The sequence below is a fragment of the Coregonus clupeaformis genome, chromosome 24 (assembly GCF_020615455.1).
Source record: "Coregonus clupeaformis isolate EN_2021a chromosome 24, ASM2061545v1, whole genome shotgun sequence".
Lineage (NCBI taxonomy): Eukaryota > Metazoa > Chordata > Actinopteri > Salmoniformes > Salmonidae > Coregonus > Coregonus clupeaformis.
This window is the reverse complement of record NC_059215.1, coordinates 34152122-34179707: the sequence shown is the minus strand read 5'-3', so window position 1 is coordinate 34179707 and position 27586 is coordinate 34152122. Positions and strand designations below refer to the sequence as shown.

The following is a 27586-nucleotide window of genomic DNA, read 5'->3' as shown; positions in this document are numbered from 1 at the left end:
TGCAGAGTTAGTTATTCAATTGTCAAATGGCAGAAAATATACAATAGACACACATTAAATACAACCCCATATATATATATATATATATTTTTTTTAAAGTTTGTACAGCATGTTTTACACACAACCTGTGTGCCTGGGGGAAGGCACAGCATACACACAGTTGGGCGACATCTACAAAATAACATAACCCCTTTCAGTGTAGGTTAATCAAACATCTTCTTTTTACTGAGCATATCACCCATTCCTCTGAAGACACCAAATCTCTCACACACACACAAAGCAGCATAAATTAACAATACAATTATTTAAAGTCATATGCACTTTGCCACCTCATCTGCCCCAATACCTTTTAAACCTGGCATTACAACAGGATAATTTTAGACATCAAGCGTCAGTAAAACGTTAGAGAACAGTCTCAAAATTAGTTGTTCCTCAGTTGTAAAAAAATAAATAAAATAAAAAATAATAATCTGGCTATTCAATCTCAGCAAGTACTCTAAACTACCCAGAACACCGTACAGAGATTGAAGAAAAGACCAGATGACATCTTCCCCATGTGACAGAAACCTACCACCTTGGTGGCTTAGGCTACATTCTATTCAGCATTTTGGAATTAACATGGCATGAAATTCATCTGCCACTACACCTCGTGATTACATTCGATTCAAATGACACAGCATTTGGGATTTTGTTTTGAAGGACAGTCACATATAGCCCTGGGTACAAAGTTTCTCCCTCACACCTCTTGAAAAGTAAAGACATTCCAGGTGACATTTCCTTGACAAAACATCACACAAATGCAATGTTTAAAAGGTTACTCAAAGCACGGTTGCTAAGAAAAAGCCAAGCGACAACAAGAGAGGAAACTATAGACAGTAAGTGAAAGGTGACGTGAATTACCTGAACCTGGGGTCACAGAGTACACAGACCCTGAGTGTCTCAATACTCTAAATGGTGCTCCTTTTCGATTCCTTCCATCTCCACTGAACCAACATGCGCTGCCTGCCACCTGACCTACCAAGCCCTTACAGGCCAGTGGTCAGGAAGGAAAAGACGATGAGGAAAGAGAGAACAAACAGAAGAGGAAATAGAAGAGTATCGATGTCTTGGCCTTACTTCTAGCTCCCCTACCACAAAAGGTCCATCGAAAAGTAAACCAAAAAAAGGGTTGGTACGTGCACCAAATGTTTGCATTTGATTTGGCGCTCTAGCTAAATGACATGCATATCCACAAAAGTTATAAATAACTCTAACAGAGTATTGGCGAATCAAATTAATCAAAGGAAAGAAAAAAACTCATGAATGCTACCCTTAAAAAGTGGATGATTGTCAAATCAAGAATGAATCTAAACAAGTGGGCTTCTGGGAGGTGTAGTTCCATTTAAAATAGAATCATATTCCAGAGAGGTGATTCTATTGCTATAAACACTTGCATAAATCCATGTATAAAAACAGCTCTACCATTGATGGTATTTAAGTGACAATTACATGGGGACAAAGCAATTACATTGAAACCCTAAAATAATACTCTAAGCTCTCATCGTCTTTGGTTAAGAGTTGCCTTGTTGCAACAGACAACCTGTCGGAAACACTAGCACCCAAGATGCTGCAGCAGAGAGCTCTCTAAAAACACATTGAAAACATTGATGTAATCCCTGAAAAGGATCATTAGTTCACATCAAATGACACTCCATTTCTAAAGGTTTTAATAGGAGGAACTAACTTCTAAAAATATGGACAATTCTATTGAGTGTGGAGCAACACAGTCAACTCTCATTGAAAAAAAAAAGAAAGAAAAGGAATGAAGAGAGAAAAGCTAGCCCTTTGACAGAAAAGCGAGGCATATTGGATCCCAGTCCCTTGCTGTTAGCTGCTCAGCTAAGACTTCAAAGCTTGTTTATGGAGGGGGAAGTGAAGGATGCGGGAATACCGGTCGAGTGTGGTCCGCTGGTGTGACCGCTATCTCCATTTTGGAGTTTGGAGCTAGAGGAGTGGTCGTTGGGATCCATGGTGTATTCTTTTGAATACCAGACTGAGGGGCTGGTAAAGTGAGTGAGTGAACAAAGACATTATTCATCTCTTCCCTGTCTTCATGTAGGAGGGGATGGCCCCTCGGGCTGTGAGGCCCTCGAAGCGCTTGTAGGTATAGTTGATGAAGACCCAGTCCTTGTTCTTCAGGTCCACCTCAGAATGATTGGACACAACAGGGGCAGCTGAGGAGGAAAAATCACGGGATTATTTCACACAGGGCAATGGAGGAAAACAAAGGATAACATTTTTGACATAGTCTTGTTTCAAGGTGGTTGACCTGGGCCGTGTTCATTAGGTACCAAATGAAAGAAAACGGACAACCTGGGAGGGACTACCAGGCGTGTATTCATTAGTCGCAGACCATTGCAAAACATTTTGCAACGGAAACTGTTTACCGTGTACTCTAGGAACCAAACAGAGCAGACGGAACCAAACGGGGAGGGACCTAATGAACATGACTGTTGAACTATGACCACTGACAGCCACTGGTGTTGTGACAATAAGCAACGTACCCGTTGGCTGGAGGATATCTGAGTCTGGGAACTCGTCAAAGTTGGACGTGTCATCGATGCTTTTGATCTCGATGGGAATGGCAGCGGGCCTCTCTCTGTAGAAGAAACGGGACCCTAGTTTTAGAACAGGACTGTTCCCATCAGTTTTTAAATGCACCGCTACAATGTCAGAAAATGCTAGCCAGGAGATTCTGGATGTTGCTAAATAAACAAACAAACAAACTTTCAAATGGTTTGGATATACAGACCTGCCAACCTTGAATAATTTTTACGAGTACCACTTCACGGCACACGCAACACCTACACTGCTCAAATCATAGGAAAATGCACATTTATTTTTTGCCTAATAATTATGTTGGCAGAGGACTGCCTCAGTAGGAATAATAGGCTACATAGACGTATGGGTACTTGGCTGCTCTTCAGTAGCTAACTAGAAATACGTTTAAAATGTACAAATCAGTGCTTTTTTTTGGGGGGGGGGGGGGGGGGCAGTCAACTTAAAGTTGGAGCATTTAGCATTTGAAAAACCTGTAACTGCCATTTCCTGAAACCTAGTCTTAAATTATATTAAACAACATAGCCAACACAGAAGTCTTGGGTTTGATCCTAAATTAAATTGAGGTGGTCTTAATGAAATCTTCAAATTTTTCTAGGTTAAAATGAGGGGTAATGATTATTCTAATTAAAAATCGGTGGATTTGGAAAAATGTAAACTGGGTTCTTATTTTGTTTGGGGAGACATTTTTGAATAATTCAATTACTGGATGCAATGTAGTAGTTTAGCTTACAGTAGGCTATTTGGAATACGAAACAACTGAACTAGGCCTATATAAGCTTATTTCAAATCTCCATCCCTGATATAATCCATCAAGTTAGGTCTGACTACTATGCTACCATTCATTCAACATGCCTTGTTGTGATTGGTGAACTGACTATTATTACATCATTAGCAGCCTACTGTTGACATACAGCAATTTCAAGAGGAAAGATCAAGAACTGATTAGTTAACATAGACCTACACATTTTTAATAGTCTAACATAACATTCTCTGAAGGACGGTATTAGCGGAAAAGCGTTCTGCCATGTTGGTTTCCATTCACACAGAGACGCGCACTGAACTACCACAACACCACACATTTTCTTGCTTGTCAATGCACTCGCGCCTACTACCGCCGCGGAGATCAAAACACGGCGGGCAAGAAAATGTTCTTGCTTAGTTTACTAAACGCTGTAGCTAACTACCTTTGTCGTAATGACGACTTAGCTAAGGAGCTAAATACAAAAATAAGTGTGCTTGAATAACACATAACATTTGGGAAAATGTATTTGGAAAACGTAATTCTTCAAATGTCCCTTTTTCCTCACTCAGTGGTATCAAGGGACGAAGTAGAGAGCTGCCATCCAGCTCAAGGGTGGAAAATACTCCTCCTCCTACTACTACTACTCCTCCTCCTCCTCCTCTAAGCCCTCCTACCTGATGTGGTCGTAGTCCACCCCTTCGAAGAAGGCGTTGCCCTTGATGTCCTCCACCCCTGTGGCTCCAATCCTGTGCTCCTCTTCACAGCAAAACCTGAGGATGAGATCCTTGGCCTTCTCCGAGATGGGCACTTCCGGGGGAAAGGTGAGCGTTTCCCGCCAGTTCATCACCTTCCTGTAGGTCTCCTGGGGGGTCTCGGAGCAGAACGGGGGATAGCCTGGAACACAATACACACAAGGGATTAACACATAAGACAGGCACGGCCAAATGCATAGGAATGGCACCATTTTGTGACATTCATAAGATGCAATACATACATACATACATACGAAGTCGGAAGACTACATACACTTAGGTCACTTAGTCATTCAAACTCGTTTTTTCAACCACTCCACAAATTTCTTGTTAACAAACTATAGTGTTGGCAAGTTGGTTAGGACATCTACTTTGTGCATGACACAAGTCATTTTTCCAACAATTGTTTACAGACAGATTACTTCACTTAGAATTCAATATATCACAAATCCAGTGGGTCAGAAGTTCACATACACTAAGTTGACTGTGCCTTTAAACAGCTTGGAAAATTCCAGAAAATGATGTCATGGCTTTAGAAGCTTCTGATAAGCTAATTGACATCATTTGAGTCAATTGAAGGTGTACCTGTGGATGTATTTCAAGGCCTACCTTCAAACTCAGTGCCTCTTTGCTTGACATCCTGGGAAATTCAAAAGAAATCAGCCAAGACCTCAGGAAAAAAATTGTAGACCTCCACAAGCCTGGTTCATCCTTGGGAACAATTTTCAAATGCCTGAAGGTACCACGTTCATCTGTACAAACAATAGTACGCAAGTATAAACACCATGGGACCACGCAGCCGTCATACCGCTCAGGATGGAGACGAGTTCTGTCTCCTAGAGATGAACGTACTTTGGTGCGAAAAGTGCAAATCAATCCCAGAACAACAGCAAAGGACCTTGTGAAGATGCTGGAGTAAACCGGTACAAAAGTATCTATATCCACAGTAAAACAAGTCCTATACCGACATAACCTGAAAGGCCACTCAGCAAGGAAGAAGCCACTGCTCCAAAACCGCCATAGAAAAGCCAGCCTACGGTTTGCAACTGCACATGGGGACAAAGATTGTACTTTTTGGAGAAATGTCCTCTGGTCTGATGAAACAAAAATATAACTGTTTGGCCATAATGACCATCGTTATGTTTGAAGGAGGAGTGAGCTTGCAAGCCGAAGAACACCATCCCAACCGTGAAGCACGGGGGTGGCAGCATCATGCTGTGGGGGTGCTTTGCTGCAGGAGGGACTAGTGCACTTCACAAAATAGATGGCATCATGAGGAAGGAAAATGATGTGGATATATTGAAGCAACATCTCAAGACATCAGTCAGGAAGTTAAAGCTTGGTCGCAAATGGGTCTTTCAAATGGACAATGACCTTTCTTTGGGGAGCCGCACAGCCCTCCATGTGCTCGCCAGAGGTAGCCTGACTGCCATTAGGTACCGAGATGAGATCCTCAGACCCCTTGTGAGACCATATGCTGGTGCGGTTGGCCCTGGGTTCCTCCTAATGCAAGACCTCATGTGGCTGGAGTGTGTCAGCAGTTCCTGCAAGAGGAAGGCATTGATGCTATGGACTGGCCCGCCCATCCCCAGACCTGAATCCAATTGAGCACATCTGGGACATCTGTCTCGCTCCATCCACCAACGCCACGTTGCACCACAGACTGTCCAGGAGTTGTAGGGAGGTCATACAGGCACGTGGAGGCCACACACACTACTGAGCCTCATTTTGACTTGTTTTAAGGACATTACATCAAAGTTGGATCAGCCTGTAGTGTGGTTTTCCACTTTAATTTTGAGGGTGACTCCAAATCCAGACCTCCATGGGTTGATACATTTTATTTCCATTGATAATTTTTGTGTGATTTTGTTGTCAGCACATTCAACTATGTAAAGAAAAAAGTATTTAATAAAGATTATTTCATTCATTCAGATCTAGGATGTGTTATTTTAGTGTTCCCTTAATTTTTTTGAGCAGTGTATATAAGCCCTGTGGTATGTGGTAATTTGCTGAGGATTTCTAGCTTAACACTTATATCGGAATGTACTGGGAATTTGTTGTTATTCTGTCCTACCTTAAACATACAAATCTCTAAACTGGATATAGACTACTAATGTTCTTTATCCCCTTTCTATACCAATCTTTCCAGAAAACCATGTGTCCCCCTATTTTCAATTTAGGGTTGTTCCATAACGAAGCAGAGCTAGTCAAGAAAGGTGAAGATCGCCCTCTCTTATGAATCTGACTCCATATATTTTTAGTATGGTACATTATTGGATTCTGCAATCCCACTTTTTGTTGACTCAAATAATCTGATGCTCCGAATGGGGCATTAAGTTCCTCTTCCATGTCCACCCAAATTGGCCTAGTCGAGTTCTCAATAAAGAGTGCCTATTTGTGCATATACAAAGGCCTGTAACCTAGCTAGGTTAATCCTTGCCCTTTTACTTGCCCAAATAAACTCAGTAATAATATTGTCTATGGATTTAAAAGTATAGGTATGGATAGTGGTAACATGTTTGATGTAATTCAGTTTAGGAGGTATGACCATCTTTATAACCTGTAACCTACCCCATAATGAGAGTTGTAGCTTATCCCAGCTCTTAAACTGGAGTTGAATTTTGTTCAATAGTGGTTCAAGGTTTTCAGAAATCATGTTCTCTAGACCAAGATTTAAAGCGATCACCAGGTACCTCAAGTTTTTAGGGACCCATTGAAACCTCCAGCTGAGGAAGTCATTTCTCAGACAATGTTTTGATAGGGGCATTACTTCAGATTTGGTCCAGTTTACTTTATAGCCCGATCTCTCTGAAAATGCATTTACTAGGTCCAGTAAAGGAGATATGGAAAGTTGGGGGTCTGACATTAATAGTAATATGTTGTCTGCATAAAGCAGTAGTTTATTCTCCCTACCTCCCATATTAACCCCTTTGATTGACTGATGCAGCCTAACGGCTTCGGCTAATGGTTCTAATGCTATAATAAATAGGAGAGGAGAGAGACAGTCACCTTGTCTCGTGCCTCGTCCTACAGAAAATGGAGATGATCGTAGTCCGTTAGTGACTACTATGGATTTGGGGTCGTTGTACATAGGTTTAATAATATTCTGAAAGCTCTGTCCAAATCCAAATGTATTTATAGTATAATGCAGGTAGTCCCAACCCACCCTATCAAAAGGTTCTCTGCGTCTAGTGATAAGGCTGCCATGGAAGTATCCAAATCTTTTGCCTTCCAGATGACATGCAATAGGTGTCTAAGATTATCAGATGAAGTTCTGCCTTTCACAAATCCCACCTGGTCTGGATTTATGATTTTCTTAATGATATGATTCACCCTCATAGCCAGAAGTTTTGTAAATAATTTATCAAAGAAATTGGACGGTAGCTCCCACACTCATAGGGATCCTTTCCCTTTTTGAGGATTAGGGTGATTACTGCATCACTCATAGGTGGGTGCTCACCTGTGTCAATCGATGTGTTAAATGTTTTCAATATTTCTGGGCTAAGCTGCTCTGCAAACCTTTTATAGAAATCACTGGGTATCCCATCCAACCCTGGAGTTTTACCACTGGGTGCTTGTCTTATTGTTTCGGTCAATTCCTCCAAAGTAATAGGGCAGTCGAGCCAATTCCTGTCTTCCTCTGATAGTTTAGGAAGGTTCAAATTATGAAAATATGCTGCTGCTTTCTGCATATCTAAAAGGACCGTCTGAAGTATAAAGTTCCTGATAGAAGTCTCGAAATATATTGTTTATTTCTTTATGATTGGTAATCATCTTGCCTGTCTTATTTCTGATTACACCTACTTGCCGATCTGTTTCTCTAGATTTCAATTTCCTGCCTTTTCACCTGATTCGTACCATCTCTGCTTCAGCCTGTACAGGGAATATTCAGCTTTTTTACTGAATAAAGTATTTCAGCTCGTATTTGGTTTGTCAGATTTACCAGATACATTTTGTTAGGATTGGACCAATATTCCCTCTCCAGCATTTTGAGCTCTGTTTCAAATGTATCAATTTTCTGTTTCGAATTTCTTAATAGTAGCTGATCATTGTATCATTACTCCGCGTATGTAAGCTTTTAAAAGCTATCATCTATGAGTGTGAGATCAGGAAGTAGTCGATGCGTGAATAAACAGTGGGCCTATTCGAAAATAAATCTAATCACAAGCAGTTGGATTGATCGATCTCCATATATCATAAAGACCAGCATCTTTACACAGTATTTTAATTGCTTCTTGAGTTTGAGGTTAGACCAGTTTTGGATTTATCTAAAAAAAGCATCAGGGACCTGATTATAATCCCCCACTAGTACCAGAGGAAAATCACTGAAATCCAGTATTATTTTGTTAAATTGAAGGAAGAAGTCTGGGTCCTCCTCATTCAGAGCTTAAATATTTCCCAATATTTTATTTTGTCCTGAAATCTTTACAAGTAAAAACAAGATTTGTCCCTCTTTGTCCTTAAACTATTTTTCTACTTGAACATGTATACTTTTGGAAAATAGAATAGACACCTCTTTTTGGGGGGTTGAATGTATTATGGAAAGCACTGCCCACCCATCTGTCTCCCTCCCTAGGAGTATCCTTTTCCAGCAGGTGGGTCTCGAGTGTTAAGATAAAAGGTATTGAATTGTCTTTTTAAATATGAACCTAATCCGTTCACATTCCACGACGTAACATTAAAATCACATTGGTCATCATATCTGAAAGGTTGTAAATATATTATTACCAAAACGTGACGAGTGTTAGAATATTTTAAATCAATGCGTTTCTGATAGCCACTGCTTAGCGAATCAAAAAGAAAGTGAACGACTGGTAGTGCCCCCCACCTAGAACACTAAACTTCCCATAGAACAAATATGTCATAAACATATCCCAACAAGATACAAAAAAATTAAAATACACAATAAAAATCTCCCTCCCCCCTAAACCAGGCCTTCATCCGTGTAAAGTGTCCCGAGGTCTTCCAAGCACTGACGCTCCAACTAGAATAAGAACGTTTTACCAATGGCAAATATAGGCATGACCATATACATTGAACATAAAGACAGGCTGATCATTATTCTCGCAAAGAGAAGAGATTACCTTTCTCATGTAGACTGATACATGAACTGTCTAATTCCAAAAGGCAGGAATGTAAGCAAAGAACAAAACACAAAAAGGAGACCGGTATAGGTCATAATAATGATAAAACAAAATAAGCTAACTAACACTTTGGGTTGTGCCCATCACGCATGGCATGAACACGCCTGTTGTTGCCTATATTGACCCATTATTGTTTATTATTATTATAGAGTGAAAACTTAAAATAATATGTTTGTCCCCACTATAACCATAAAACAGAATGATATGCCTGGACTATAATCCTGCTTAATCTAGTACTATAATGATATCAACTGTAAACCAGAAAGAAAATTATAGGCAGCATTCGCGGCATAAACACTCAATGAGACTGTTACTCACAACATAGGAAGTTATATCACCTTAAGAGAAAAATGGTAGTCCATCTGTGATGAACCTCTGCCACCATGCAGATCTTCCATAGCCTACCACGCTACTCAATTTGTTTAGCCTCATTGACGTCCGTGACACACTTCTTTGCCTCCTTAAAGTTTGGGTCTGTGAAACGACGTAGTGATACTCTCACAGTAACTCAGAACACGGCAGGATATTGCAACGTGTATTTCAGTCCCCGTTTCATGCACATAGGCCTCACCTCCGTGAACCCATTTCTCGTCCTGAACCTCCTTGGAAAATTCTGGGGAAAACTCCTTTGTCCCTTTCCCGTGAAAAGTCCTAAGCACTTTTGCTCTGAGCCGGACCTTCTCCCTGTCGGTGTATCGTAAGAATTTCACAAGGATAGGCCGGGGGTTGCCTGGGCCTCGTCCTGGGCGCAGTGTCGTCGGTGTCCATTCTCGTCAAAAGTGTCTGCTTTTGTGCGTTTCTAAGTCTTTTTTCCATGTAACCGATAACTTGGATAATTAGTTAAAATATAGTTCTCCCCGGAAGTATCGAAGGGAAATCTTAATGCTACAGCATACAATGAATGACATTCTAGAAGATTCTGTGCTTCCAACTTTGTGGCAACAGTTTGAGAAAGGCCCTTTCCTGTACAGCGTGACAATGCCCCAATGCACAAAGCGAGGTCCATACAGATATAGTTTGTCGAGATCAGTGTGGAATAACTATTTTTTTTGTTTTAGGGGTAGATCAGCTTTAATATTGCAGATAGATTGTAACTTCCATCAATGTAATTGTCTGCATCACTTCCAATCCCCCATGTTTTTTCCCCCTGCATACATACATACACTACCGTTCAAAAGTTTGGGGTCACTTAGAAATGTCCTTGTTTTCGAAAGAAAACCAATTTTTTTGTCCATTAAAATAACATCAAATTGATCAGAAATACAGTGTAGACATTGTTAATGTTGTAAATGGCTATTGTAGCTGGAAACTGATTATTTTTAATGGAATATCTACTTAGGCGTACAGAGGCCCATTATCAGCAACCATCAGTCCTGTGTTCCAATGGCACGTTGTGTTTGCTAATCCAGGTTTATCATTTTAAAAGGCTAATTGATCATTAGAAAACCCTTTTGCAATTATGCTAGCACAGCTGAAAACTGTTGTGCTGATTAAAGAAGGAATAAAACTGGCCTTCTTGAGACTAGTTGAGTATCTGGAGCATCAGCAATTGTGGGTTCGATTACAGGCTCAAAATGGCCAGAAACAAATAACTTTCTTCTGAAACTCGTCAGTCTATTCTTGTTCTGAGAAATGAAGGCTATTCCATATGAGAAATTGCCAAGAAACTGAAGATCTCGTACAATGCTGCGTACTACTCCCTTCACAGAACAGCGCAAACTGGCTCTAACCAGAATAGAAAGAGGAGTGGGAGGCCCCGGTGCACAACTGAGCAAGAGGACAAATATATTAGTGTCTAGTTTGAGAAACAGATGCCTCACAGGTCCTCAACTGGCAGCTTCATTAAATAGTACCCGCAAAACATCAGTCTCAACGTCAACAGTGAAGAGGCGACTCCGGGATGCCGACCTAGGGAGAGTTGCAAAGAAAAAGTCCATTGCCTGTTCTTTTGCCCATCTTAATATTTTCTTTTTATTGGACAGTCTGAGATATGGCTTTTTCTTTGCAACTCTGCCTAGGTCAGCATCCCGGAGTCGCCCCTTCACTGTTGACGTTGAGACTGCTGTTTTGTGGGTACTATTTAATGAAGCTGCCAGTTGAGGACCTGTGAGGCGTCTGTTTCTCAAACTAGACTGATGAAAGTTATTTGTTTCTGGCCATTTTGATCATGTAATCGAACCCACAATTGCTGATGCTCCAGATACTCAACTAGTCTCAAGAAGGCCAGTTTTATTGCTTCCTTAAAATCAGCACAACAGTTTTCAGCTGTGCTAACATAATTGCAAAAGGGTTTTCTAATGATCAATTAGCCAACACAACGTGCCATTGGAACACAGGAATGATGTTTGCTGATAATGGGCCTCTGTACGCCTATGTAGATATTCCATTAAAAAAATATATATAATCAGCCGTTACCAGCTACAATAGCCATTTACAACATTAACAATGTCTACACTGTATTTCTGATCAATTTGATGTTATTTTAATGGACAAAAAAAATTGCATTTCTTTCGAAAACAAGGAACTTTCTAAGTGACCCCAAACTTTTGAACGGTAGTGTGCACACACACTTGAAGTCGGAGGTTTATATACACCTTAGCCAAATACATTTAAACTCTGTTTTTCACAATTCCTGACATTTAATCCCAGTAAAAAATCCCTGACTTAGGTCAGTTAGGATCACCACTTTATTTTAAGAATGTGAAATGATTTATTTAAGCTTTTATTTCTTTCATCACATTCCCATGGGTCAGAAGTTTACATACACTCAATTAGTATTTGGTAGCATTGCCTTTTAATTGTTTAACTTGGGTCAAACGTGTCGGGTAGCCTTCCACAAGCTTCCAACAACAAATTGGGTGAATTTTGGCCCATTCCTCCTGACAGAGCTGGTGTAACTGAGTCAGGTTTGTAGGCCTCCTTGCTCGCACACGCTTTTTCCAGTTCTGCCCACACATTTTCTATAGGATTGAGGTCAGGGATTTGTGATGGCCACTCCAATACCTTGACTTTGTTGTCCTTAAGCCATTTTGCCACAACTTTGGAAGTATGCTTGGGGTCATTGTCCATTTGGAAGACTGATGTCTTGAGATGTTGCTTCAATATATCCACATAATATTCCTTCCTCATGATGCCATATATTTTGTGAAGTGCACTAGTCCCTCCTGCAGCAAAGCACCCCCACAGCATGATGCTGCTACCCCGGTGCTTCACGGTTGGGATGGTGTTCTTCGGCTTGCAAGCTTCCCCCATTTTCCTCCAAATATAACGATGGTCATTATGGCCAAAGTTCTATTTTTGTTTCATCAACCAGAGGATATTTCTCCAAAAATTATGATCTTTGTCCCTATGTGCAGTTGCAAACTGTAGTCTGGCTTTTTTAATGGCTGATTTGGAGCAGTGGCTTCTTCCTTGCTGAGCGGCCATTCAGGTTATGTCAATATAGGACTTGTTTTACTGTGGATATAGATACTTTTGTACCCGTTTCATCCAGCATCTTTACAAGGTCCTTTGCTGTTGTTCTGGGATTGATTTGCACTTTTCGCACCAAAATACGTTCATCTGTGGTCCTCTGTAGCTCAATTGGTAGAGCATGGCACTTCTAACGCCAGGGTAGTGGGTTCGATCACCGGGACCACAAATACGTAAAAATGTATGCACACATGACTAAGTCACTTTGGATAAAAGCGTCTGCTAAATGGAATATTATACACTGCTCAAAATAATAAAGGGAACACTTACACAACACATCCTAGATCTGAATGAATGAAATAATCTTATTAAATACTTTTCTTTACATAGTTGAATGTGCTGACATAAAAAATCACATAAAAATTATCAATGGAAATAAAATGTATCAACCCATGGAGGTCTGGATTTGGAGTCACCCTCAAAATTAAAGTGGAAAACCACACTACAGGCTGATCCAACTTTGATGTAATGTCCTTAAAACAAGTCAAAATGAGGCTCAGTAGTGTGTGTGGCCTCCACGTGCCTGTATGACCTCCCTACAACGCCTGGGCATGCTCCTGATGAGGTGGCGGATGGTCTCCTGAGGGATCTCCTCCCAGACCTGGACTAAAGCATCCGCCAACTCCTGGACAGTCTGTGGTGCAACGTGGCGTTGGTGGATGGAGCGAGACATGATGTCCCAGATGTGCTCAATTGGATTCAGGTTTGGGGAACGGGCGGGCCAGTCCATAGCATCAATGCCTTCCTCTTGCAGGAACTGCTGACACACTCCAGCCACATGAGGTCTTGCATTAGGAGGAACCCAGGGCCAACCGCACCAGCATATAGTCTCACAAGGGGTCTGAGGATCTCATCTCGGTACCTAATGGCAATCAGGCTACCTCTGGCGAGCACATGGAGGGCTGTGCGGCCCCCCAAAGAAATGCCACCCCACACCATGACTGACCCACCGCCAACCCGGTCATGCTGGAGGATGTTGCAGGCAGCAGAACGTTCTCCACGGTGTCTCCAGACTGTCACGTCTGTCACGTGCTCAGTGTGAACCTGCTTTCATCTGTGAAGAGCACAGGGCGCCAGTGGCGAATTTGCCAATCTTGGTGTTCTCTGGCAAATGCCAAACGTCCTGCACGGTGTTGGGCTGTAAGCACAACCCCCACCTGTGGACGTCGGGCCCTCCTACCACCCTCATGGAGTCTGTTTCTGACCGTTTGAGCAGACACATGCACATTTGTGGCCTGCTGGAGGTCATTTTGCAGGGCTCTGGCAGTGCTCCTCCTGCTCCTCCTTGCACAAAGGCGGAGGTAGCGGTCCTGCTGCTGGGTTGTTGCCCTTCTACGGCCTCCTCCACGTCTCCTGATGTACTGGCCTGTCTCCTGGTAGCGCCTCCATATTCTGGACACTACGCTGACAGACACAGCAAACCTTCTTGCCACAGCTCGCATTGATGTGCCATCCTGGATGAGTTGCACTACCTGAGCCACTTGTGTGGGTTGTAGACTCCGTCTCATGCTACCACTAGAGTGAAAGCACCACCAGCATTCAAAAGTGACCAAAACATCAGCCAGGAAGCATAGGAACTGAGAAGTGGTCTGTGGTCACCACCTGCAGAACCACTTCTTTATTGGGGGTGTCTTGCTAATTGCCTATAATTTCCACCTGTTGTCTATTCCATTTGCACAACAGCATGTGAAATGTATTGTCAATCAGTGTTGCTTCCTAAGTGGACAGTTAGATTTTTTGAGTTTGAAGTGTGATTGACTTGGAGTTACATTGTGTTGTTTAAGTGTTCCCTTAATTTTTTTGAGCAGTGTATTATTATTATCATCACTAGGAGACAGAACGCGTCTCCTTCCTGAGCGGTATGACGGCTGCGTGGTCCCATGGTGTTTATACTTGCGTACTATTGTTTGTAAAGATGAACGTGGTACCTTCAGGCGTTTGGAAATTGCTCCCAAGGATGAACCAGACTTGTGGAGGTCTACACATTTTTTTCTGAGGTCTTGGCTGATATCTTTTGATTTTCCCATGATGTCAAGCAAAGAGGCACTGAGTTTGAAGGTAGGCCTTGAAATACATCCACAGGTACAACTCCAATTGACTCAAATGATATCAATTAGCCTATCAGAAGGTTCTAAAGCCATGACATCATTTTCTGGAATTCTCCAAGCTGTTTAAAAGGCAGAGTCAACTTAGTGTATGTAAACTTCTGACCCACTGGAATTGTGATACAGTGAATTATAAGTGAAATAATCTGTCCGTAAACAATTGTTGGAAAAATGACTTGTGTCATGCACAAAGTAGATGTCCTAACCGACTTGCCAAAACTGTAGTTTGTTAACAAGAAATTTGTGGAGTGGTTGAAAAATGAGTTTTAATGACTCCAACCTAAGTGTAGGTAAACTTCTGACTTCAACTGTACATACAGATCCTTTAAAAAAATATATATTTCCCTTCATTACTTCCCAACCCCACCACCCCTTCCCTAATTGGAGTAAACTAGTGAACAACAACGCTTAGGCCTCTACTTCCAGCTTATACAGACTATATACATTTTATGGACACAGTCAATTTTACAATAATTCTATTTTGTTTGTTTTTACTCCTGAACTTCCTCCACCCTCAACCTCTCCGATCATTTAAATGATGTCCATCCGGTTTGCGTCTATATGCCATATCTCTCCAACTGTGCTCCTTCACAAAAGCTCTCAACCTATAACCTATATACTTATTATGGACACAGCATGCCCTACATTAGTTATCTTGATGTTGTTAGTTGTTATTAGTCCCATCCTTCAGCTCCATTCAACACCTGCCATCTATCTATTAACACCATCCATATTGGATTTCTATTTGCCATATATTTTCAACTGTACTGTGATGTTTCACAAAAGTTCTGAAACCTTCTATTCGCATTGTTTCTACAGATTGTAAATTGAAAATAAACATTTTTGCTAATAGTATTATGTTATTGATTGATTGACTATGACTTTTCAGATCACCCAGTAGTGCTATCTGCAGGGTTAGCTACAGGTAAATATTGCAATCCTTCAGCCATTCCTGGACCTGTGACCAAAACCAAGCCACAAATGGACAGTACCAAAACAAATGATCTAATGATTCTGTCTCTTCGCAGCAAGAACTTGACTGGCCTGCACAGAGCCCTGACCTCAACCCCATCAAACACCTTTGGGATTAATTGGAATGCCGACTGCGAGCCAGGCCTAATCGCCCAACATCAGTGCCCGACCTCACTAATGCTCTTGTGGCTGAATGGAACAAGTCCCTGCAGCAATGTTCCAACATCTAGTGGAAAGACTTCCCAGAAGAGTGGAGACTGTTAAAGCAGCAAAGGGGGGAACGACTCCATATTAATGCCCATGATTTTGGAATGAAATGTTCGTAGAGAAGGTGTACACATATTTTTGGTCATGTAGTGTATATGTTTGAAAGCCAATTTCCAAAAACTATCAATGGCTTTTTGGAGGCTCCAAGTAAAGCTTGTCAATGAAATCTCACCTATCAGCATCTCATACATGATGACTCCCAGGCTCCACCAATCACAGAGCTTGTTGTATCCATTCTGCATGAAGACTTCTGGGGCGATGTAATCAGGGGTGCCCACAGTAGAGAAGGCCTGGAGGGAGAGAGCGAGGGAGTAAAATAAATAACTTTATTCAAGGCGTTATAGTATCATACAATGTGACTAAAAGACCACCCCAATACAAGTGTGTCTTGTGTAAAATATGCTGCCCATCTAGCTTTATCTTCTCACCAGCTGTCTCCTGTTCCTCTTCCATGTCTCTGCTTTCCTCTTCGAGTTCATGTTATTGAATGCTGTAAAGAAAAATTAACAGTTCTATAAAATGATGCAACTTACATACTGGTTAAACCGGTTTAACTCACTTGCAGGTTAAGACAGTGCATTCCGAAAGTATTCAGACCCCTTCACTTTTTCCACATTTTGTTACGTTACAGCCTTATTCTAAAATGGATTAAATAAAAAATCTCAATCTACACACAACACCCCATAATGACAAAGAGAAAACAGGGTTAGACATTTTTGCTAATTTATTAAAAATAAAAACCAAATGCCTTATTTATATAAGTATTCAGACCCTTTGCTATGAGACTCAAAATTAAGCTCAGGTGCATCCTGTTTCCATTGATCATCCTTGAGATGTTTCTACAACTTGATTGGAGTCCACCTGTGGTAAATTAAATTGATTGGACATGATTTGGAAAAGGCACACCACCTGTCTATATAAGGTTCCACAGTTGACGGCGCATGTCACAGCAAAAACCAAGCCATGGAATTGTCCGTAGAGCTCCGAGACAGGATTGTGTCGAGGCACAGATCTGGGGAAGGGTACCAAATCATTTCTGCAGCATTGAACGTCCCCAAGAACACAGCGGCCTCCATCGTTCTTAAATGGAAGAAGTTTGGAACCACCAAGAGCTGGCCACCCAGCCAAACTGAGCAATCGGGGGAGAAGGGAGGTGACCAAGAACCCAATGGTCACTGACAGAGCTCCAGAGTTCCTCTGTGGAGATGGGAGAACCTTCCAGAAGGACAACCATCTCTGCAGCACCACCAATCAGGCCTTTATGGTAGAGTGGCCAGACGGAAGCCACTCCTCAGTAAAAGGCACATGAAAGCCCGTTTGGAGTTTGCCAAAAGGCACCTAAAGACTCAGACCATGAGAAACAAGATTCTCTGGTCTGATGAAACCAACATTGAACTCTTTGGCCTGAATGCCAAGCGTCACGTTTGGAGGAAACCTGGCACCATCCCTACGCTGAAGCATGGTGGTGGCAGCATCATTCTGTGAGGATGTTTTTCAGCGGCAGGGACTGGGAGACTAGTCAGGATCGAGGGAAAGATGAATGGCGCAAAGTACAGAAAGATCCTTGACGAAAACCTGCTCCAGAGCGCTTAGGACCTCAGACTGGGGCGAACATTGACCTTCCAACAAGACAACGACCCTAAGCACACAGCAATGACAACGCAGGAGTGGCTTCGGGACAAGTCTTTGAATGTCCTTGAGTGGCCCAGCCAGAGCCCGGACTTGAACCCGATCGAACAGCTGTGCAGCAACACTCCCCATACAACCTGACAGAGCTTGAGAGGATCTGCAGAGAAGAATGTGAGAAACTCCCCGAATACAGGTGTGCCAAGCTTGTAGCGTCATACCCAAGAAGACTCGAGGCTGTAATTGCTGCCAAAAGTTGCTACAAAAAAGTACTGAGTAATGGGTCTGAACACTAATGTAAATTGTGATATTTCCGATAGCTTTTTTTTATACATTTGCCAAAATTCTAAACACCTGTTTTTGCTTTGTCATTATTAGGGTATTGTGTGTAAATGGTGACTTCAAAAAAATTAATAAGGCTGTAACGTAACAAAATGTGGAAAAAGTCAAGGGGTCTGAATACTTTCTGAATGCGCTGCAAGTATCTTTACCCATGTATACCCCTTCTAGCAATATTTTACTATTGTGAAATCAGCCTCAGAATCTTTATTACAAAACAAATAGCCATTTATGATCTATTGATTTACATTAGTCATTTAGCAGCTCTAATCCAGTGATTTACAGTCAGGATATATTCAATGACTGTTAGTAAGGATTGTAACATCCAACAACAAAAATATGTACACACTGGTACATGCAACAATATATATATTTTTTCTTTTCTTTTTTTTAAAACACCTTGAAATAAAATAAAACATACCTAAAAACAAATCTTTAAGTTATTCTTCGTTTAAAAAAAAAAAGCACATTTGAAATCAGAACCAGGTTAGTGGAGAAACATTAAAAAGGCACAATCTGGGACATTTCCTACTGTTCAATTGCATTTCCAATTAATATAATTTATAAAATGCCATTTGAGCTTAGTGCATCCGTTTTACTCTATCATAACCCAAATATTACTTCATTGTCATTTGGATGTTTGCAAACAAGGTGTAGCTCCAAAATATGCTTCCAAATATCATGTCAATCTCAATGACTATAAGGGCTGAGACACAAACTCCAGATTGTGGCTTTAACATTGATACAGGGTGTTAGTATGTAAAGTAATGGATTGATTGGGGATGCCTGACTTTGCTTACTGAAGTCACTGGGTAGGCTGTGGTTGAGGTTCTTGTAAAACTCGGTACGATGGGCCCTCTTCAGACCCGTGCATAGACCAAAGTCAGACAGCTTCACGTGGCCCTGAAACAATCAAACAAAGGCACCTTCAGTACAGGATCACATTCATTAGTGCACACCGAAGCAAAACCTTTTGCAACACAAAACGAAAACAAGCATTTCTTATTGGACAAGTTTAGTCCGATTTCTTCAGTTTGGTGCCTTGCAAATTCGACCCAGTTTTCGTATTTGTGTGTCTCCGAGTCCTTGCTCAAACTCACCCTGGAGTCTAGTAGCAGGTTGTCAGGTTTGATGTCTCTGTGGATGAAGCCCAGTTGGTGGATGGAGTCGATGGCTAGCACCGTCTCAGCGATGTAGAACTGAGTGGCCTCCTCGGTCAGAGTATCCTTCTTCATGAGCAGGGTCATCATGTCACCTGTAGGTGGCAGCGGCATGTTAAAAAACACCACATTGCAACTAAACTTTGAGGCGTATTCAGTGAGGCAGAAGAAGTTTGTTTTGGTGGAATTACAGATAGAAATGTGTTGCATAGAATTGTTTATTTTGCACGATGGCAGGTTGTGCATGTTCTATACAAAACATGTATTTCTGCAACATTGCTTCACCTTACTGAATGGGCCAGGGATCGTATTCACAAAGTGTCTCTGATTAGGAGTGCGGATTTTGGATCAGTTTTGGCTGAGTCGAGTGGAGTAGGCACGCCTACTCTGAAACACTATGAAAACAAGCCCTGAGGTCTAAATACACATGCAAGACTGGCTAATCTGGGAGCAGCTCACTGGACAATAGTGCCTTTTTGACTTTGAGCCAGTAGCGTAGGAGACTGTTCAGGGTTTGGGGGGGTCGTACCGCCAGGCAGGAACTCCATGATGAGGTAGAGGTTCATCTTGTCCTGGAAGCTGTAGAACATCTTGACCACCCATAGGCTGTCCGCCTCCACCAGGATGTCTCTCTCGGCACGGATGTGGCCCACCTAGGAATACATGCACATACACCAATTTCTTGATTGCATGGCAGGCACTCATCATGTTTGTATCCAAGACACTGCTTTAGATATTTGTGAGAAAAGAAAATGACTGGCCATCAATGTATACCTCACATACCCCTTCCTCCCCCCTCCTCACCTGTTCCTTCTCCAGCATGTCAGCCTTACGGAGGATCTTCATAGCGTACACATGGCCTGTGTCCTTTTTCTGCACCAGACGCACCTGGGGACAAATAGGACCAAAACGTGCCAATAATGTATTAAATAATAAGCTGAAAGTCTGCAAGGCTACATAAAAGATGTTTGTATAAAAGGGATGATGCCTACCTCTCCGAAAGCTCCTCGGCCAATCACCTTGAGGGACTCAAAGTCCTCCAGCCCCAGGCGGGTTCGTTTGAGACGCAGGAAGTCTGTCTCTTTCCTGGCGTGCTGAGAACGTCGGATACGCTTCTGCACAGGTAGAGGGGGCAATGGTTAGTGTGCAGGTGTCAAAGGTTGTGTGCCACCCATGGGGCAGCGCACAATTGGCCCAGCGTCGTCCAGGGTAGGGGAGGGAATGGCCGGCAGGGATGTAGCTCAGTTGGTAGAGCATGGCGTTTGCAACACCAGGGTTGTGGGTTCGATTCCCATGGGGGGCCAGTATGAAAAAATAAAATACAAAATAAAATTGTTTTAAAAAATTATGTATGCACTCACTAACTGTAAGTCGCTCTGGATAAGAGCGTCTGCTAAATGACTAAAAATGTAAATGTCTGTGTCAGGGTTTCCGTTAGCCAGTAATAGCCGGCTTTTGTCTGATAAATGTTGAAAAGCCGATCTTTTTGGCCGGGAGAAGAAAAAAATCCCATTGTGAAATAATGCTTTTTAGCCTATTAATTGATGGAAATACCAGACAATGGAAATACATTTGACTCGTCATGCTTAACGGTCTATAGGTTAATTTGCATAATTTAGTGGAATTAAATTGGCGCGTGTACAGTACATTCGTTATCTTACTTATCCCATGTGTACAGCATACAGATAGAGCCTTTGAGTGGAAAATCTGTCTGACAGTGCAAGCGCTGCAGCAGCAGCAGCATCTTGTGGTGCTTTCAAGACAACTGGGAACTCTGGAAAATATGAAGTCAAATCATGACTAAAGGTGATCTTCAGGTCGGAAAATCTGAGCGCTAGAAAGAAGCCCGACTCCAGAGTTGAAATTACGAGTTGGATGACCGTTCAAAACGATTTTCCCCCAGTCGGAACTCATTTTATTCCCAGTTGTCTTGAATGCACTGAAGCCTGAGATTTGAGTTGTTTTGAACACGACATCAAATGGCAATGGAAGGCAGGCTTCATCAGCACGTCACACACCACTTTGCAATGAGCTGGAGGCAGTATGCATTTTGAAAACATACACTTAATTGTTTTCCCGCTAATTGCATTATGGAACTAACATTCGTGAGTCTACTGCCTTGTGCACATTGCTGGGCTTATAATGTGAAGAAATAGTTATTCAACATTTTAAGCTAAATGTTCTGATCCATTACATCAGATTCATTGCTTTTTAACATATTTTATTAACTATGTATCCTAGGCCTACTGGTTGTATGAATTTGGAATCTATCGTCCCACAACTGTCCCAGAGTCAGTTTGGAATATACTATTTCTCGACAAGCTGACCAATAGAATAGGTAGCCTAACATTTCTACTATAGTAGATTGACACTGGCTAGAGATTTTGCTGTTCGTTACTAATCTTGTTGGCTGAGGAAAAGTAAATTCTAACATGTTCAAAGTGCACATCAGAATTCAGTAAGGACCACACATCATTGCAATCTCAACTTGCATGTTCTGTTCATATGAATTACCATATTCCAAATGTGATTTCTGTTATTCTGAGCACTGTGGGTGGGCGCCCTAATCAGGTTATGCACCCAATGCATTTTGGGCCGGTACATTTTAAACGTTGCCGGTCAAATGTCCAGCGCCACATGTTCATAACAGAAACCCTGGTGTCTGTGTACGTGCGCAACCCCACCTCTTCATCCGCCAAGCCCTCTTGGTCCATCAGCTTCTCCAACTTTTGTTGCCTGGAACAAAAATGCAAGAAAAATAACTTTCATTCAACTAATGTGTATGGTGTTTGGTTGATACTTTGTTCAAGACAACTTTTGTTCATGAACTGACACTGCTGTGAGAGGGGAGATTGGTTCCAGCTGAGCCATATAATGATGCTCCTATAACACCAATTAAGTGCACCATAACACAGCCACCCATCTCTATCTTGAGAGAAAGAGTAACCTTCACTGGCTCAGGTAGCAAAATGTGTAAGGGACTAAGAGTTTTAATGCGTCATTGAGAAGTATCCTTCCAGAAAAGCACACAGACGGGTGTTGTTCGGTCCTTGTGCCCACATGCTTTTTATGGATCAACCCCATCACCACAACATCAGGGTCGTATTCACTAGGAACGAAACAGAACATAAGAAATCCTTGTTTTTGTGTTCCGTTGCAAAACGATTTGCTACGGTGTGCGCTAATGAATGCGACCCAGGGACTTGCATATTAGTAGTGTAATTTCCTTCTCTGCTCTAAGCTGAAGCCGCTGAGATAAGAGACCTGCCACGTAACCTTTGGTCTCCAGTGATATTAATAGGGCTAAGTGCTAGTAGGGGTTGGATTGGTGCCACTGAGTATTCAAGAGGAAACTGATAAACAGTGAAGTCGACACAAACATGGCCTTGAGGGCGAGACTGACTCAGACCGCTACTTGACAATAGCCAACTCATGTCTCCACCATCTGCTGCTTGTTTGATCATTAAACTCATTACTCAGGTGACAGTGTTTGAACAGAAATGGTCATTGCGCTGATGGATGACATGCATATAAACACACATATACACACACTTTGAAATCATGTCAAGAATGTGTGTAAACGTTCTGGTTTGTCGCACTGTTGAAACTCTGCCTACTTTTTCCAAGATCACAAGTTTAAAAAAAAGCCCCCAGTCAGTGCCACACACATTCAATCTTCACACATCAGTCTTTATCTCGAAACTGAAATGACCTCAGTGTGCTGGAGCTCACACAGACAGGGTGTGGTTTCCCTCAAAGAGAGCCAGGGAGGTAACATGAAAAAACACCCCAGACAATTTGCATCAGAAAGAGCATACAGGCCTACTAAGCAAGACAGACAAGTGTCATCAGCCCAATATTTTAAAAAAACAGGGGAGGGAAAAGCTATTGTTAAAATATGAATGTCTTCTACAGATATAATGCAGTGGTCACCATTTCTTAGTCTAATCGTCAGCCAACAACACATTCATTAAACACAAATACCACAAAGTTAGCAACCGCCACCTTGAATGTCATAACGCATAAGAAGAATGTAGCAATAGAGAACAGAGGAATTGGAAACAATGGCTGTCGGTGGAAGGCATTGCGTGTGCAGTCTACCTCATTTCTCTCTCCTCGTGTTGGGCGATGAGGTTGCTGTAGAAGTTCTCCAGGGTTACTTTGGCCATGGTCACACGCTCCTTGGTGTGGTTACTCATTGAGGAGCAGGAACTCTGGCCCGTCATTGCCATGGTTACCTGAGGGATGCACGGGAAGGGGGGGGACTTTATCCCTACCTACTTGTACATATTACCTCAATTACCTCGACTAACCCGTACATTGACTCGGTACCGGTACCCCCTGTATATAGCCTCGTTATTCTTATTTTATTGTTGCTCTTTAGTTTATTTAGCTAATATTTTTCTTAAAACTGCATTGTTGGTTAAGGGCTTGTAAGTAAGCATTTCACGGTAAGGTCTACACCGGTTGTATTCGGCGCATGTGACAAAATTTGATTTGGTTTGCAATTAAGCAGCCTTTATCCTGTAGACCAGTGGTTCTCAATCCTGGTCCTGGAGACACAAAGGGGTGCAAATGTTTGTGTTAGCACTACACAGTTGATTCAAATGATCAACTCCTTGTCAAGCTTTGATGATTTTAGTGCAAAGGCAAAAACAAAAATGTGCACCCCCTTGGGTCCCCAGGACCAGGATTGAGAACCACTGTTCTAGACCAGGAGTAAGCAATTCGATTCAGCCGTGGTCTGATTTTTGTCAAAGTGGATGGTCAGGAGGCCGGTTCATAATTATAATAATATGTACAGTGCAAATTGACCTAAAAAGAGCTTAAAAATGTATTGTATTTGATAGGGCTGATAATTGCCAGGGACTTCACGACACGATATTATCACAATACTTAGGTGCTGATACGATACGTATTGCGATTCAATATCTATTGCGATTCGATGTTCCAAACATATTGCTCACCATATGTCTGCTGCAGAGAGACGAGAGAACATGAGAACTAATGTTGATCAATTAGGGAAATAAGTGCTGAAAACAAATTGGCTCCCTACTTAAAAAGATTGAGAACATGCTATGATGAAAAAAATACACAGGAGTTTTAGTGCAAGTACAGTCAACTAGCGCAAAAACAATATTGTGATATTGTCAAAACTATACCTACATCGTCAAATAATATCCTGATATGTCTTTTTTTTTTTTATTGCCAACCATGCTCTAGACAGAAAGAACTGCAAAAAGGCGTAGACTGGCATGATTAACTTAGTCCAAAGGAAATTGTATTCTTTATAGTCCTTGTAATTGTGCTGGTTTTCCATTCACATACCAGGCTATAGGCATACCCTTGCAAACACTTTCACTGGGTCATTACTTTGCTTTTAATTTTCACTACAACCTTTCAAAGTGCTGAGACCATCTCTTTCTAAAACAAGGTGCCAAGAAGGGTTAAAGACAATTGGTCTCTTTCAGTCGCTGTAGAGTAACTCAATGTCCACTCAGTGCGTTCTACATGGCTGAGCAACAGGGACACTGTACCCTTGAGGTAGCAGGAGGAGGGGCACGTGGAAAGAGTCTGCCGTTTGGCTAAGAGCTCCAAGCATTGACAAAGCCCTTGATTTGTGTGTTGCCGATGCTTGAAGGTCAGGGCAATTCAATTATTTGGCAGATATTCAGTTGGGCACTGAATAAGGTCATTAAAAAGGAATGGCTGGTGCCCTATAAAACGAGAATTAAAGTCGCCATTTGTGCAGTACTATAATAAAGGATGGTCAATAATATTGTGACAGAGCAGTTAAGATGGTGTGGAAATCAATTTTGTGCACCCAATGCTGATGGAGCATTACTGTGAATCAGAGATGTGTAGGCTGTGTGCACCATCATGGATATGTCACCTCGTCTGTCGAAGCTGTTTAGAAAACCCTACAAGACATGCAAACAACTCAAGCATGCCTTACTCACAAATAGCTACTTAATATTTACAAATAAAAGAAGCTAGCTAGCTATAAATATCTGTCATGTACATTGGCTTGCGGAAGTATTCACCCCCCCCCCCCTTGGCATTTTTCCTATTTTGTTGCCTTACAACCTGGAATTAACATGGATTTTTGGGGGGGGTTGTATCATTTGATTTACACAACATGCCTACCACTTTGAAGATGCAAAAAAAATAAAAATAGAAAACTTGAGTGTGCATAACTATTCACCTCCCCAAAGTCAATACTTTGTAGAGCCACCTTTTGCAGCAATTACAGCTGCGTCTCTTGGGGTGTGTCTCTATAAGCATGGCACATCTAGCCACTGGGATTTTTGCCCATTCTTCAAGGCAAAACTGCTCCAGCTCCTTCAAGTTGGATGGGTTCTGCTGGTGTACAGCAATCTTTAAGTCATTCCACAGATTCTCAATTGGATTGAGGTCTGGGCTTTGACTAGGCCATTCCAAGACATTTAAATGTTTCCCCTTAAACCACTCGATTGTTGCTTTAGCAGTATGCTTAGGGTCATTCCCAGTGTCAAATCTCTGGAAGACTGAAACATGTTTCCCTCAAGAATTTCCCTGTATTTAGCACTATACATCATTCCTTCAATTCTGACCAGTTTCCCAGTCCCTGTCGATGAAAAACATCCCCACAGCATGGTAGTGGCAGTATCATGGTGTTCTCGGGGTGATGAGGTGTTGGGTTTGCGCCAGACAAAGCGTTTTCCTTGATGGCCAAAAAGTCTCATCTGACCAGAGTACCTTCTTCCATATGTTTGGGGAGTCTCCCACATGCCTTTTGGCGAACACCAAACGTGTTTTCTTATTTTTTTCTTTAAGCAATGGCTTTTTTCTGGCCACTTTTCCGTAAAGCCCTGCTCTGTGGAGTGTACGACTTAAAGTGGTCCTATGGACAGATACTCCAATCTCCGCTGTGGAGCTTTGCAGCTCCTTCAGGGTTATCTTTGGTCTCTTTGTTGTGTCTCTGATTAATGCCCTCCTTGCCTGGTCCATGGGTTTTGGTGGGCGGCCCTCTCTTGGCAGGTTTGTTGTGGTGCGTATTCTTTCCATTTTTAAATAATGGATTTAATGGTGCTCTGTGGGATGTTCAAAGTTTCAGATATTTTTTTATAACCTAACCCTGATCTGTACTTCTCCACAACTTTGTCCCTGACCTGTTAGTCTTCATGGTGCTGCTTGCTTGGTGGTGATGCAGACTCTGGGGCCTTTCAGAACATGTGTGTATATACTGAGATCATGTGACACTTAAATTGCACAAAGGTGGACTTTATTTAACTAATAATGTGACTTCTGAAGGTAATTGGTTGCACCAGATCTTCTTTAGAGGCTTCATAGCAAAGGGGTGAATACATATGCACGCACCACATTTCCGTTATTTATTTGTTAGTATTTTTTTTAACAAGTTATTTTTTTCATTTCACTTCACCAATTTGGACTATTTTGTGTATGTCCATTACATGAAATCCAAATAAAAACCCATTTAAATTACTGGTTGTAATGCAACAAAATAGGAAAAACGCCAAGGAGGATGAATACTTTTGTCAGGCACTGTAGCTAGCTAGCTAAGCCAGAGATAGCTATAACTAGCTAACTAGTTAGCTAGTACATTCAGTCTGGTTTAGGTTGACTGTCTGCCCTGGATAAATGCATTCGTTAACTTTAGCTGCATGTAAATAGCTAGCTAGGTAACAGCAACCTATAGTTATTGGCTAGCTCAATGACAAGTGCAAAGTGGAGGGCTTCATCAGATATGACAATTAGCTAAAAAGCTAAAGTAAAATACCAACTAAGTTAGCCAACACTTTCAAACCTGTCACAACAAGGCAAGTGTGTCTAGCTAGGTAACGGGCTAGCTATCAGTATCTTTGACCAAGCCATCAAATCCCATAATATATTTGACTTCGCACACGTTTGTATGTCTGTTGATGTGATGTAGCTAGCTACATCGTGGAGTTGAGGAAAAACTCGGATACCTAACGTTATATAACTAGCCTGTGTTGTTGTGGCATTAAATACAATGTTAGCTAGCCTAGCTGTTTACTGCTGCCAGGTTACAGGTAGCTAGTTCCGAAAACCTAATCATCCCTTCAGAATTTAACGTACCTAGCTAGCTAGTAATGTTAGCTAGCAAGCAAACGTACTAAATTCCAGACAAAAGTACCTTTTATATGCATTTCAAAACTATGCCTAACCACAGCTTCATCTAGCTAACGTTAGATGGCATAGCTGAAAAAACGATTCGGTTTCTCGGCAAGTTTGTCTTCTGTTATCTTACCTCCGCAGGAACGACCTCTCTCTCTGCTGGGCTGTGTGTGGCTCAACCCCGTCTTTCCCTTTCGCTTTAATTAAACTCATCAAGACGCTTTGTGGCCAAAAGGCGATGCGCAACGATTTGATATTTGCCACACCG

General features: G+C 41.8%; 1 protein-coding gene across 2 annotated transcripts; it reads right to left on the bottom strand.

Moving 5' to 3' along the window:
- Window positions 1-27586, bottom strand: LOC121538260 (serine/threonine-protein kinase 38). Of its 2 annotated transcripts, none has more exons than XM_041846112.1 (13): window positions 27452-27586; window positions 23281-23417; window positions 21864-21915; window positions 20172-20294; window positions 19984-20067; window positions 19709-19832; window positions 19120-19274; window positions 18811-18922; window positions 16483-16544; window positions 16227-16344; window positions 4018-4237; window positions 2544-2638; window positions 1-2213 (listed from the first exon to the last, which is right to left on the bottom strand). In XM_041846112.1, the coding sequence occupies exons 2-13, from the start codon at window positions 23409-23411 to the stop codon at window positions 2074-2076; spliced, it is 1416 nt and encodes a 471-aa protein (XP_041702046.1). In that variant the 5' UTR covers window positions 23412-23417; window positions 27452-27586; the 3' UTR covers window positions 1-2073. The 2 variants fall into 2 exon arrangements, with proteins under 2 accessions (XP_041702046.1, XP_041702048.1); XM_041846114.1 differs by having other exon boundaries at window positions 18820-18922.